The following is a 14,573-nucleotide window of genomic DNA, read 5'->3' on the forward strand; positions in this document are numbered from 1 at the left end:
CAGCCTCCCCCGGAGGTATCTGGGCTCGAGATCCCTCTTCTCCATCCCTCCTTGCACAGGGCGACCACCCCAGGCATCTTTTTTCCCCATGGGTTGACCATTGCTTCATCCACCATGAAATGGCAGCCGTTTCTGGGGTGGGGCACGGCAGCCGTCTATCCCGAGCCGCCCAGGAACACGGCACAGACGCTCTGGAGCCGGAGCGAGGAAGAAAGTCGAATGTGTTGTAAACTCAGAGCAGGGACCGAGGGAGGGAGGATGGAGCTGCTCGCTGGGGAGTCTGGGCGGCACTTGCTCTACTTCGCGCACGTGATTTATTCACCGTCCTCTGCAGCGGGGAGGGTGTCTCTAACTCACCCTACCCAGATGCCTCGAGGGCGGCTCCCCAGATCCCTCCCTCCACCCCGCTCTGCTGCTCACCAGGCTGGGCGGGGATCAGCCGGGACCCAGCCACCCACCAGGCTCAGGGCCCGTTGCTCACCATGGGCAGGTCCTGCAGGCGCCGAAACTCCATGCGGCTGCTGTGCTGTCGGTACTTCAGGAAGCCCACCAGGCCCAGGACACCCACCATGATGATGAAGACGGAGATGACAGCGATGACCAGGGGGTCGGCCCCCGCCGCCCCCGCGACGGGCGAGCTGGGCAGCTCTGCTGGGAGAAAGCAGCGAGAGAGTGAGGCCACGGGACGGTCCACCCCGGCTGCATTCAGGGGCTCCCCTGAGCAGTGCGGCCACCCCTTGACCTCCCCTCCTGCCCCGCTACCTTCTGCGGCAGAGACGAGCACGTGGGGCTCAGAGCATTTACCTTGATCCTCCTCATCCCCCACGTCTAGCACTGGCGCTTTCTCGTGCACGGGGTCCACTGCTTGCCGTGTCACAGCCGCTGGGGGTGTCCCGATGGTGGTACCGATAGCGATGACGGTGGTGGTGGTGGAGGCAGCTACGGAGGTGCCCGTGGTGGTGCTGGAGGCAGTGGTGGCCAGCCCAGCCTCTGTGGCAGGGATGGTGGCAGGCTCTGTGTTGCTCTCTTTAGTGGCACCCTCGTGGGCTGTCCCGGGCACGGGGTCGAGTCTGCCCGTCGTGGGTCCCAAGGTGCTGAACCCCGAGGGCGGCTGGGCACGGCCTTGCGTGGCTGCAGGACAAAAAGTGGCCAATTCCCCTCAAAGCAAGAGCCGGAGCCTGCCTGAACCCACAGCAGGAGCCGCGAGCAGGGCGGGAGGAGGAGCTGCTCTGCGGTTCCCACCACCCCGGAGACGACCGCAATGCCATTGGCCAGGCTGTGGCAGTAAACCCCTGCCCCGTGACACCATTAGTGGTGGCGTGCTAACGGATGCCCGTCCACACTGCGATGCCATTGGCCGGGCTGTGGAAGCCTGGGGGGCACTCAGGGCTGCAGCCTCTTTGATGGGTGTGCAGGGAGGTCCCCTTGAGCTCCACGTGGGGAGGGAAATGCCCACCCTCCCTCCTTGTGGGTCCGATGCCGCCCGGCTGGACGCGGGGAGGGCGCCAATCTGGGAATCTGCCCCCAAGGCCTCTGTGCAAAAATGCTCCAGGGGTTCAAGACAGGCTGTCAGCCCCCCCCACCCTGGCAGCGGGGTCCCCACAAGCGCACCAGAGAGGAAGTGCTTGCTGTGAGGCTGCCTGCAAACCGCTAAGAGCTGAGATGTAGCCTGGGAAAGGGAACAACTAACTGCTCACGTGATGGTGCCCTCCAGGGAGCACAACTGCTGCTCTCGGTGGCAAAAATAGCCAGAAAGTCCCATGCAACGAGGTGCGGAGGACAGGGCACCCACAGATTCAGAGCAGCGGGGCTGGAAGGGCCCTGCAGAGCTCGCACCAAGCCCAACCCCTGCCCGAGGCAGGATCAGCCCTGCCCAAACCAGCCCAGACGCATCCAGTCTGGTCGGCTGCAACGCGCCGAAACCCCAGCTCAGGCAGGGTCGATCCCTGCTCCCTGTGGAGGGGATTCGGGGCAGGGCATCAGCTCCCGGGCCTGCCCTGGCGTTGGCCCAATCCTGACCGGTCAGAACGGCTAAGCTGGCAGCTGCAGGCAGGGAGATCCCGACGCACTGCACTCCCAGCTGCAATGCGTGGAGGGATGGGGTGGCCTCCCTGCTCCCCGAGGCTGTCCAGGGATCAGCGGTGCTGGGGGGGGACCCTGGCTCCAAACACAGCCCATGGGAACCCAGCAGCACGCAGGACTAGGCCCTGCGTCCCCCGGCTGTGCCTCCGAGGGCAGACCTGCTCGCGCCCCGTGCACCGGTGAATGGTGGTCTCACCTGGCGAGTCCTGGGGGGTCGAGGGCGTTGGAGCCTCCGTCCTGGCGCTGAGCTGGCCGGGGGTGCCGGTGGGCTCTGCCCCTTCATGGCCCGGCTGGCTGAGCTCCGTCGTGTTGGCGGTCGGAGGAGGAGAGGGGACGTCCGAGCTGCTGTTGGCTGCCTGGCTCTCATTGCCAAGCCCTGTTGTGGCATCTGGGGCGCTGGTCGCGACAGGAGTCTGCAGCCCCTCTGCCTCGGTGGCTGCCCGCAGGCTGGGGGGCAGAGACGGCTCCTCCGGTCCAAGCGTGCGGAGGCCGGTCGTGCCGAGTTGTGCGGTGGCCGCGTCCCGGTCTCTGCCCGTCACAGGAGGGGCCGTCGCCTTCGCGCTGAAGCCCCCCGTCTCGTTGGGATGAACCGAGCTCGGCACAGTGCTGGGCAGGGCCGAGGGCGCCGTGACACTGTGCCCATCTTCTAGTCCAGAGGAGAGAGAAGGAGATGCTGAAAAAGAGGTAACATCGCTGTGACAAAGACGGGCACGTGCCACCCACCTGTGGGGCACCGAGACGGAGAGGGAAGAACAGCATCCCACAAGCAGCCAGCAGCAGAGGGCAGGGCTTTGGGCAGCAATCCTGCTTGCAGAGCTGGGCAACGGGCTCAAGTTGGAGCAAGGGGAATTGAGGTTCGATATTAGGAAAAGCCATCTCAATAGGAGGGTAGTAAAACACTGGAGGCTCCCCAGAGAGGTGGCGCAGTCTCCATCCTTGGAGGTGTTTAAGACCCAGGTAGACAAAGCCTTGGCTGGGATGATGGAGTCGGGGCTGGTCCTGCTTTGGGCTAGATGTGACCTCCCGCGGTCCCTTCCCACCCTCCTTTCCTCTGATATACAGGCACAGGGGAAGAAGAAGGGGGGACAGCGGTGGATGCCCCAGACCCGCACTTCTGTACGGCACCCGATGTCGTCGTCCACCACATCCCAACGGAAACACGAGCGCTCCGCATCTGGGACCGGTAACGCATGCGCTGCACAGATACCGGCGGCTGGCCGCTATCGCGACGGAGCCATCACCGCCTGGGTTTCTTTCCCCTTGAGGCGCCCGAGAGGGCTGGAGCACGGGACAGCTCCGGGGAGCACTAGGGCATGCTGGACCAGACCCGCACTTCTGTACGGCACCCGATGTCGTCGTCCACCACATCCCTGGGTTTCTTTCCCCTTGAGGCGCCCGAGAGGGCTGGAGCACGGGGCAGCTCCGTGGAGCACTAGGGACTGCTGGAAAAGCCGGGTCCAGCCAAATAAAACGCACCTTAAGCGCACGGCTCACCGCGCCTCTGGGCCTGCACATTGCAGGCTGCGCCCGATCGGGGGCTGCAGCGAGCGCTGCTGGGACCCTGGGAAGGAGGCAGTGGGCGCATGGGTGAGCGTGAGCTCCAATTAATCCCGTGCATGTGAAACCAGGGAAGCCAGGTGGCGATTTCATCTCTGCGTGTGACACTGAAGAGACCAACCCTGGGGGAAAAAAACCCCAAACTGGCCAACCCCAGTGCCCACATCTGAAAACACCGGCAGCCGGTGCAGAGAAGATGCCCCCAAATCACCGGAGAATACATACACCTCATCTTGTGGCCTGGAACACAGCACTGACTGGGACCCAGGACTGCCAAGTTGTACGCTTGGCTCTGCCACTGACCTACTAGGTGACCTTGGGCACGTCACTTCATCTCTGTTGCACCATTACCTCGTATGTAAAAATGAGGATTGCAATCCCGACTTCCTTTGTAAAAGTGCTTTGGGGTCTGCAGGTGATCCTCCCATCACAGATCCTTCCTTCTCCCTAGTGCAACACACTTATGAAGCACCTCGGGAAAGTTTCCTCCTCCTCTGTGAGCTGTTTGTGAGTGGAACCGTAATACAAAATGTCACTTGTTCCTGCATGGCCAGGAACCCACGAGCAGCTTCAGAAATACCACAGAAAGGAGCAGCCCGCCTCCTTCCAAACCCACGTCCCCTTATCTGCCTGGACAGCGCCGAGCAGACAGCGGGAAGCCTGAGGGGAAGAGCACCAAACACCCTCACGCTGCGCCTTGCGTACCGGGCGAGGTGTTCTCTGCATTCCTCGAATAACCGCCTGCAGAAACCAGGTCCCAAGAGATGCAAGTTTGTTCGGCACAGACACCGGGCAGACCCGACTCGACTAATCCTCACGCAGGAAGGGGGCATATTTAAGTCAAGGGCAAAAGGTCCAGGCCCACCTTGGTAGCCCATGGGGGAAGGCTGCACGCATGCGATGCTGCATCTGCTGCTAGCGCTCCCGCGTTTGCAGGAGCACGGCCTTACAGGCGCCCACGTTGGCATAGCCCGTCCAGAACCACCTGGCTCCTTGACGCCGGCCGGCAGGAGGAGTACAACGCCCCAGCGTGAAACAACACCCAGCCTTTCATATCCCCGTGGCTCAGCATCCTCCCGGGCTTGTCCCCTCGGCCTCTGCTGCTTGCAGGGCTGGGAAAGCCCCGGAGATAGCCTCAGGGAGATGCAGAAGGGGGCAACATCTAGCAGAGAGAGCTAGTGCCAGGGGCTGGGGCATGGAGGTTTATGGCCCAGGTTCCCCACCCTGCGTCTCCAGCGCCACTCCCCCACCAGCCTCAACACCGAGCAGGAGGCCAGTCGTCTCCGAGACCTCGGCCGCGCAGGCTGGGAATAAAGTCCTCCCCCCGCAAACACCCGCTCGCTCCCGTCTATTTATAAGCTCGGGGATGGCAGAACAAACAGGAACCGGGGTAGGGCCGGGCAGGCTGGCAGCACAGCACGTTCACGTGGCACCTACGCCTCGGGAAGGTTGTGCAACTCGGGGTCGGAAGCGGCGGTGGGAAGCCGTGCATCCAGGGCCAGGGCAGGCGAGAGGCCCCCAGCCTGTCTTAGGGGGGAACGCTTGCATCGCTGCAATAGGCAGCTGGGCTGCAGCACGCACCTCTTCCCAGGCCTCTTGCAACCTGGTTTCAGGGCTATTTCAATCTCAGCTGCCCTTGCAGGAGAGACTTGGCTCGTAGCCCTCCAACCTCTCGTGTCTGGGTCCTCCACAGCATCCTGCCCGTCTCACCCAGAGACGCGGGCTTCCCCAGCGTGGACAAAGATCCACTTTCAAAATCAAAAACAGCCACTTCAAACCCAGGCTTTGAAAAGCCTCGTGCAAATGAACACCCTATCATAAGCTCCGATTTATTATCACTTGTCCATCCAGGGATTCAAGGGACGTCTGCGCGACCCTGCAAAGCGACCCGGGAGAAGTCGCACCCACCTGGAGCCGGAGCTTGCTGAAGCTCGCAGCCGCCTCTCTAGCAGGGGCAGGGAGAGCGTTTCCCTTTCAGCTTCGTGCAAAGATGAGAGACGCTCCTGCTCCTGCTCCTGTCCTTAGAGCCCTGCCCGGCTCTTTGGAAGTGGCAGCAGGTCCCAGCAGGTGGAAGGGGTACCCGGCACCTCCTCCAAACCCGTGCTGCTGCCCCCACAAAAGCACCTTAGCCTGGCACCTCCCAGGAAACTGCAGCTCGGTCCTTCAGCGGGGAGTCCCGAAAGCCCACGGCATCACGTCCCGGCTGGGACGGTGCCTTGCACGCCCAAGCCATCCGCGGAGGAGGTCTCCAGCCAGGCCGGAGCAGGGGGCGGGAAGGTGATGGCCAGCGGAACAGGCAATGCACACGCTACAGCAGCCCGAGCCGCTCGGCCAGGCGTTTCGTGGAGGGCTCCGTCCCATAAGTTCATGGGAGAGGAGGCCCCGAGCCCTGGGACAGCCGTGCTTCACGGAGCAGCCTGCAAACCCCGCAAGCCTGGCAGGCACCCTCTGCCTTTCATCAGAGCCCAAGCAGCCCTTCCAAGAGATTCAGACCGGACGAGCGAGTCAACGCCCTAACGACACACGAGCCTGGCTGGGTGACAAGCGGGAGAGAGGAGCCCAGGGCAGCTTTCCCAGCCACGCCAGCCTGCAGAGCAGCAGCTGGAGAGATGAACCTGAACGATGTGGGGGAGAAGGTGGGAGGTGGTGCCCACGGATGCTCTGGAGAAATGTCCGGCTCCAAGCGCTGCATGGCACGTTCGCAGAGCAGCCAGGAGAAGCCAGCTCTCCTGCCCAAGAGCATCCTTCTCCCCCGATAAGCGGCTCGTCAGGAGCGGAGACAGAAGCCGAGATCAGACCAGACAGGCTCTGCAGACTATCAGACGGGTGGGCAGCGTGGTGCCAACCTCCGCCAAGGCTCAGGTCTCAGTAGGGAGCCGGGTTACCCCGAAGCCTCCGCGCCAGCCGGTCTAACAAGGCCAAGCGTCGCCAGCCAGGAACGGTAACACCCACGGGAGCTCAAAGCCGACGCGCAGCAGCCGGGGGCCACAAGACGACAGCTGGCTGGGGAGAAGCGACTGGTATTTCGTGGCCTGGTTTCTGGGCTAGAAGGACGGAGACCCAGCACCGAAAGCTGACGCAAGAGCGCGGTGCTGGAGGGGGCAGGGAGCATTGGTAGAGCAGCTGCTTTCCAGCTACACTGTTAATCCAACATCCTTCCTACCAGGCAAGGAAAGATCCCAGGGCAGCTCTGCGGAGGAGGCTCCCCCAAGGCCTCACACCTCTGCTTGCTTTACACCCAGGCACCTTCTTTGGGTGGCAATAGGAGGGACAGGCTTTCTACCCAGAGCCCGCGGGTTCGTACAGCTCGTCCTCTGTTGCAATCTCACTCAGTTCAGGAAGCCTGGTGCAGACCTGCCATCTGCGGAGCTTACGAGGTGGAGCCGCTGGCAAGGGAAGCTTTCAAACCATTATCGTTATTCAACCCCCCGCCCCCCATCTTGCAGGGGAGATCAGCGATTGCTTGGGCCACGGAGGCTCGGAGAACCGTCTTCTCTACAACTTCAGCAGCTCCCAAGCACCAAGGCAGAACTGGCAGCGCAGGGAAGGCGCAAGGACTCTCCCAGCACCGCACGGCACGTCGGTGGCAGAGGCAGGGACTGATCTGCCCCTGGCCCTGTTCCCCATCTCAGACAGGAGGGCATCTCTGCTCCCTGCCCCCCAGCCCTGCTCTGCAGCTGCTCCTTCCCCCTCTCAGCCCTGCCAAGCGCAGGCAGCAACCCTCTCGTGGCCCCAGCTAAAGCACACGCAGGCCTGGCCAAAGCTTTATAGCACCGCAATCCTAAAAGGAGAAAGACTAGACTCTCCTCCTCCTTAATGCGTCATGGTGGATCGGATGAAGCAGAGCAGAGCAGAGGGGCTGCAGCCGGGCTGCTCACATGCTTCAACATCTGTCGTGTCCATCACCACGAAGGGCACGTTGCACGCCCTCGTCTCGGGGAGCGTCTCTTGCAGGAGAGCAGGAGGGACGTGTGTATCCCCTTGGACCAAAGCACCTCAATTCTCCGAGCTGAGCGCAAGGGAGGTTGTAAGGGAAGGACCCCTCTATTAGCACTGGGGAGGCCACATCTGGAGTCCTGTGTCCAGCTGTGGGCCCCCCACGACAGAAAGGATGTGGACACATTGGAGAGAGTCCAGCGGAGGGCAATGAGAATAGTTGGGGGCTGGGGGCCAGGACTGGTGAGGAGAGGCAGAGGGACCTGGGCTGATTCAGTCTGGAGAAGAGAAGACCGAGGGGGACTGAATAGCAGCCTTCACCTCCCTGCAGGGGGGCTGCAAAGAGGATGGAGCTGGACTGGTCTCAGTGGGGGCAGACGACAGGACAAGGAGCAAGGGGCTCAAGCTGCAGCAAGGGAAGTTGAGGTTGGATATTAGGAGAAACTCTCTCACAAGGAGAGTAGTAAAACACTGGAACAGGCTCCCCAGAGAGGTGGTGCAGTCTCCATCCTTGGAGGTGTTCAAGCCCCCGGTAGACAAAGCCGTGTCTGGGATGAAGAAGTTGGGGCTGGTCCTGCTTGGAGCAGGGGTTGGACTAGATGCGACTCCTGAGGTCCCTTCAACCCTCACTTTCCATGAAACGAACAGAAAATGAAGCAACGGCAAAGATTTGGGGCTTCTTCTGATGACGAAGCTCCTGCAGCAGCTCTTCCGTGCCCCACTGCGTACGAGGACTCTGGGTGTGGACGCTTTCCCCTTCACACCAAGCACATTTTTAGGCCACTTTGAAAGTGGATTAAGCTCAGCCGCTTGGTCAGAGGCCCTCGGCGCAGAGCCAGGGTGTCCATGCAGGAGTGAACGTGGAGTAACTGCTGCCCTTTGAAGGTCTGTCCCTGAGCAGAGAGCCTGAGGAGCAGCCCAGAGGACACTGAGATCTCCAAGGAAGGCAGGGGGAAGCTATGAACCAGGCAGCTCCCGCTAGCTCGGGTCCAGCAAAGCTGCCACCGCTGCTTCTTCCCAGGCTCAAATTGAAGATCAAACCCTGGAGGAGTCTGGCTGCGAAGGGCAGGGCTGGTTGGGCTGCGAGCAGCAAGCGGGGGCAGGTGGGGGAGGGAGATGTTGGGATGGAGACGGTCCCCCGAGGCACATGGAGAAGAGCGAGATGGGGATTCTCCAAAGCTTGGGTGGAAAAATGAGGTCTCAGGGATGGTGTCGGCCCCGGGATGGGGTGGAAGAGGGGCAGGCAGCAGCCTCAGGACCAGTCCTTCATAGGGATACAAGGGTCTATAAAGCGCAGCTCGTGCGAGAGCTGCAAGACTCTGCCAGCTGGAGCATGGACCGAAGGAGGATCAGGGAGCTGCAGCCGCGCCTGGGCTCGCAGAGCTGGCAAGACGACCTTCTCTTCCCTCTTTGCTGCGGCGTGGGCTGCTCCTCTCCGTCTCTGCAGCAGGAGAGCCGGGAAGGCGCTGGAGCGGAGACAAGCCAAGCTCTGTGCGCTCCAGCTGCCCTGCCAGCCCCGACTGCTAATGCAGCTTTCCAAGCAGGGAAGGAAAGGAAAAAAAAAAAGCCCCCAAACACCACCAAGGTGGAGAGACGGAAAGGCAGCGTCGTGGCTCAAAATACTCTCAAGTTTTATTTTTGAGTCACCAGGCTCCTGAAGGAAGCGGGTTTCTGGCGGCAGCGAAGAAAGACGGCATTGACGGAGCCGAGGCAGGCGGGGAGCGAAGGGGCGAGTGAGAACCAAGGGCACCAGTGTCTCCTGGGGGAGCCTCCTCATCCGAAAGGTCCTCCCGCGCTCGGCGGGCTGGCACCTCCGGTAGCTCGGGCAGACGCTGCCTTGCACGGGAGGGAACAGCAGAGCAGCTCTGTCTGCACCGGGGAAGCCTCCTGCACAGGCCGGCTGCTGCCACGGCCACGAACCCTGCTCGGAGCCTCTCCGGGGTGACCACGTTCAAGGGGATTTAGACACCCGAGGTCTGGCCCACCAGCCGGGGCCAGGACAACTGATAACGTGGCTGCAGTTGGGTGGAAGACACCTTTACACCAGCGTAACTCAATCCTGTTTTACGGGAATCCATTGCGCTGGGATAAAGCACCCTTCTTTCTGGAGCACCCCCTGCCCCCCAGGACGGCCCTGCGGAAACTCGCCTCTTTACCCACACCTTCAGTTACGCCGGGGAAAGGTGCCGCCACCGATGTAACCACGTCCACACCCTCGTGCGGCACACGGAAGTACAAGTCTCCGCAGGTGGATGCAAGGAGGGTGCACTGGTGACCTGTTTAAAAAGTTTACAACCAACTGCCCGGCTGCGACAGCAGCGTTTCTAAACAGGTAGCACTGAGGGAGTCACTTGGCTTCATGGCTCGTCATCATCTGCCAGATCCCATCTTCACTCTTCATCCCACACATTTAACGACCCTCTCTTCTTTTTAATGGGCTTGATGTTCCTTTTCATGCCCTTGAAGCTCTCCTTTCTTCTGCATTTCTGCTCTGTTAATTGCTCCTGGTCACAAAGCTCCTATTTCACAGCCCTGCAAACTGTTTTCAATTCACTGCAATGAAGTTATGTCCGTTTTTGCTTCCATCTTAAACTTAGTCATCCAGCCCCGAGCCCCTGGCTTCCAGTCGTGCTTCTGGATGATTAACTGGAGCATAACGTGTGTTGTAGTATATGCGAGGATGCACCGCACCATTTGTGCTGCACCTCCCTTTCCAAAATCCTACATCCACCCATGCAGATCTCCTGCTTTGACTGGCCTCGGCCTTGCTGGAAACCACACAGACGGGAACCAAAGTCCCTTCTGAAAATGGACCTGAAGAGCTTCCCAGAAGTGTACCCTTAATTAGCCCTCACAGCAGCTCCACCCACACTGGGGATCCGGCCATTGGCTTGGCTGCAGAGAGCGTCTCGAGAGCAGCCTTATGCTTTAAATACCCCGCGAGCACAACCTGCGTCGGCTTTCAGCCCTCGGCCAGGCCGTGCTCCAGAGCCGACTCGGGGCTGCTGCTGGGGGATTTTCAGAGAGCTTCTGTGCTTGGTGCAGGGTCAGAGCTGGGAGTTTTACAACATTTTTTCCCCACCGATTACAGCAGCCCAGCAGAACTGGACAAAGCCCCCCTCTGCCATAGGATGCCCGTGCGACGCCGGCTCAGCTTGGGCCACCAGTGGTGCCTTCAGTCACAAGTGCACGGTGGTCACGGAGGAAACGGAGAGACTAGGGGGTCTGCTGGTCCGCTAAGTTGGGGAACCACTGGTTCAGACTGGAGGCTTTCCCAGGGGGTCACTACTCGTGGGCCTTATGACTGTTCTCCTTTCTGTCTAGCAGCCCTGCCCCTGCCAGGCCAGTCACAGCATCCGACAACACCAGCTCGTGCCTCTCCGAGCCAGTTCGTGTCCAGCTGTGGCCTTGACCTGGGGGCCACAGCCTGCCTGGTGCAGCCGCTCGTCCCAGTCCACCTCCTCAGCTGACCATTGAGGTAGGCAGAGTGGGTCAGCACCCGAGATCTGGGCTTAGCCACCCACCCGGCCTTGCAATCAGAGCGGGCAGCTAATCCCTTACCCCTTCCTATAAACCCCCCCGATCCAGATGAGGATGCGTCGGGGCAACAAGGTTCAGTCTTGTACCCAGGCTGACTTGCCTTTGGCCGATGCTTTTATGGATTTGTCGGGGAGCCAGCACCCTGAGTTTGGCTTCACCTGACTCTGGTTTTGATCTGCAGGATCCCTGGCCAGGCTGGTACCTTGTACTCTGCCCGACCCAACTCTGACTTGGGTCCCTGGATGGATCCGCTGGCTCCCGTACATTCAGACTCTGCACACTCCCCTCGGATCCCAGTTGCTTCTTCTGACCCCCAGACCTGGCCGCTCACAACCTGGCACGACAACTAGTCTACAAGGTGCTACCCCATTGCTAACTCGGGCTAGCACCACTAACTACCCCTCCACACTCGTTATGGTCTAGGTGTCTGGCCACAGCAGCCAGCCGTAGCACAGATGCTGAGCCCTCACACTTGCAATCGGAGCCAGCGGAGCTGGTCTTTGGGCTCAGACAGCCTGATCACGGTGAAAAAATAAATAAATAAAATTAAAAAAAAAAAGTCAGCTCCTGCGCATCCAGCGGATGTTTACAATCCTCCCTCTGTGCCTCGGTAAAACGCAGACAGTCCCTCATCTCCCGGGGGAGTTAACGAGAGCCATTAATATTTGTTACGCGCCGCGTGGCAGGGATGCGCACCAGAAACGTCCCCCGAGGAAGCTAACGATGTTTTGAGCGCGCGGGTGGGCTCGCAGGCAGTAAACAAGGCCTGGGGCCACTCGCTGAACAAGGAGGAGCACAAATACTGCGCTGCTGCTCAGGCAGGGAGCACGGTCCCTTCTGCGCGTCCCGGCGGGGGGGGAACAGCCATCGATTGTCTCCGTGCACGCGCGCAGGGCCAAATACCGGCTGTAGAGACCACCTGCGAAGCCACCGGTGCTCGAGGCAATGAAGCAGTTCAGAGCAGCAGACAGAGCGGTGACCTGGGGGTCTCCAGGCTCTGGCAGGGACTCTGCTCTAGTGGGAACAAACTCCCCCCGCCCCCAAAGCACAATCCTTCCTGCTCTGTCCCCATCCCACTTCCTCTCCCCTTCCCAGTTTACCCCAACTGCTGAGGTCCTGTGTCCCGTCTCCCCTCCCTGCCACCTAAACCCTGCAAATTCACTCCCCCCTGCTATTTAAATCAGAGGTTTCCTCCTCCGTGCACCCAGGGCTCAGCAGGGTGGGCACAGGCAGGCTCCCTGTTCCCCGTCCCAGCTCCCAACCTCGTCGCGGTCTGCAGCAGCACTTACTGGTGCCATTCGGCTTGACCCTGGCCCACGGCGGGCCCTGAACAGCTGGGGAATGAACGCTCTGCCTCCACGCAGTCTGCCCTAGGTCTCAGGGGCGAAACGTGGGTGTCAGCTGAAGAAAGGAAAGCCGCCATCCCATGTCCAGTCTCTGCACCAGAGCACGGGGCCACCTGTCCTCAAAGCTACCTCAAAAAAGCGGGCAGAAGCATTTCCACCTGAACTGGCTGCAATTTGCTCCGACACGGCCAAAAACTCCAGCCCGCGGCTTTCACCCACCACAAACTTTAAGCCCATGCATGCAAAGCCTGGCAAAGCTGTGCGTGACAGAAAACAGGGGCTTTTAATGGAAAAGGTCAGGCAGCCTTAGCAGCCCAGCACCACACCCTGGGCTACAGGAGACAGACCGGCCTAGCTATGCGGCGTGGTACCCGGCTAAAACAGCAGCGTCGTGCTGCTCATCCTGGGCCCCCCGATGAACTCGCCTCGACTAGCGAAGAAACTTTTTGCCTGTGCACCTGGGGCTCCTGCCAGCACCGCCAGGTCTGTTCAGGGCGTGATTATCCACCCCGTGCTTCTAAAGCTGTGGGGTGTCAGCCTAGGAGCCTGGCCCAGGGCCAAGCAGGAAGACCGTGGTGCAGCAGGGAGCCATGTGTTTCCACATCCCAGGCGAACACCCACACTCCTGGGCTGGGCATTTTCTCTTTCACAAGCTCCTGCTCATCCTAATGCAGATGAAAGGCCTTTTGGTCATCGCAGTCACTGCCGGCTGCTGCTCTGGGCGAGCGAGGCGGACACTGTCTGCTAGACTTCGTTGCACGTTCCCCCTGAAGCAGCTGGGGCTGGCAGCCGACTACTTGGTCCTCTGCCATGCAGCAATGCCTAGACTTGGGGGGCGGGGGGTGAATCACTTCTCATTTCCTTCCCGGCTTCCCCCCTATAAATCTGCGCTTGCTCCTCTGAGGCATTTACGGACAACAGGGGTCAGGGCACCAGCATTTTATCCCAGTGCTGGATCGGCCCTGCTGTGCTGCCCATCTACTGCACTGCGCAGCTGTTTGCATCGGTGCTTTCCAGGAAAGCCCAAGCAGCTTCAGCGTCCAGGCAGGGACAAAGCACCCATGTGTCTTCAAAACCCACCAGGGTGGTTTCCCTGCACCGAGCCCTTGGAGGTCTGGCTCACCCCACGCCAGAGGGCTCTTAGAGCAAGCTGCAGCCAGAGAGGTGAGCTACCTGCATGCCCACGCGGCTCAGCTGCGCGGTTTGGAGCGATCACGGACGACGGGCGCAGCCTGCCCGGTCCCATACTCTGCACGGGCAGGTCTCCTGCGGCGCAGAAGAGCTTTGCCGAGGTCAGACTGGAGAGCTGCCCCAGCCCGAGCGACAGCAGCAGAGGCGTAAGCTGCACATCCGCACGTGAGCGAATGGGACTTTCGAAGCCAAGCCAGCCCGGCTTCAAGTCCTGCCTGCAGAAGTGACAAATATCCTGGAGTCTCCTTTCTTGTGCTACAACCACACCAAAGGCCTGGGGGACACATACACATCTGCCACTCACCTCACAGCACCCAGACAGCTGGTGTAGAGACTTTAGGCTGGCAGGGGGGCAATTATTTGCACCCACGGGCCGCATATGGAGTTGTGCTGAGCTGTCACAGGCCAGGTCAGCACAACCCCCCATGCAACGTCTCACTAAAACTCCCTACGTGCGATGGGACCACGAGCAGGGGCGGGCTGGGATCACGGATGGGCAGGGAGCTGCATCCAGGATCTTGGGGCAATGGGAGCGTGGCGCTGGGGCTGAGCTATGATCTGCTCCCCATGCGCCCCTGCCCATGGCAGCCACATCCATTGCAGGGATGTGCAGATAGTGGATCACAATCACGGCCCCAAGATCCCAGGGTCACCACTGCCCCCACGCCTGGGCCAGGCTGGACCGAGGGACCCGCTGCAGGCCAGACAAAATCCATCCTCAGTGGCCTGGATCCAGTCTGTGAGCTGTATTTTGCAAACCCCTACTTTAAGCTCTGCTGGCACCCAAGTCTAGCACGGTTATCCTGGGGCACCTGCCTAGGGAAAACGTGGGCAGCACTACGGACCAACCGGCAGCAGATTTCAGGGTGAGACCAGGAGGAGCAAGGCGGATACGAAGCAGAAACGGAGCGCGAGCTGTGC

General features: G+C 60.8%; 1 protein-coding gene and 1 pseudogene across 1 annotated transcript in view; one reads left to right on the top strand and one right to left on the bottom strand.

Moving 5' to 3' along the window:
• The window catches only part of LOC102373112 (mucin-12-like), a 4,831-nt gene extending 466 nt beyond the window's left edge, over window positions 1–4,365 (bottom strand). Inside the window, exons 1-5 of the mRNA XM_025207128.1 lie at window positions 4,329–4,365; window positions 3,577–3,643; window positions 2,279–2,967; window positions 805–1,131; window positions 482–648 (exon numbers count right to left, since the gene is read on the bottom strand). Coding sequence (XP_025062913.1) covers window positions 482–648; window positions 805–1,131; window positions 2,279–2,967; window positions 3,577–3,643; window positions 4,329–4,365 — 1,287 coding nt within the window. The remainder of the gene's footprint in view (window positions 1–481; window positions 649–804; window positions 1,132–2,278; window positions 2,968–3,576; window positions 3,644–4,328) is intronic.
• A 7,278-nt stretch (window positions 4,366–11,643) lies between these two features.
• LOC112550684 lies at window positions 11,644–14,209 on the top strand (annotated as a pseudogene).
• The last annotated feature ends 364 nt before the right edge of the window (window positions 14,210–14,573 follow it).

This window comes from Alligator sinensis, unplaced genomic scaffold, assembly GCF_000455745.1.
Source record: "Alligator sinensis unplaced genomic scaffold, ASM45574v1 scaffold781_1, whole genome shotgun sequence".
NCBI lineage: Eukaryota > Metazoa > Chordata > Crocodylia > Alligatoridae > Alligator > Alligator sinensis.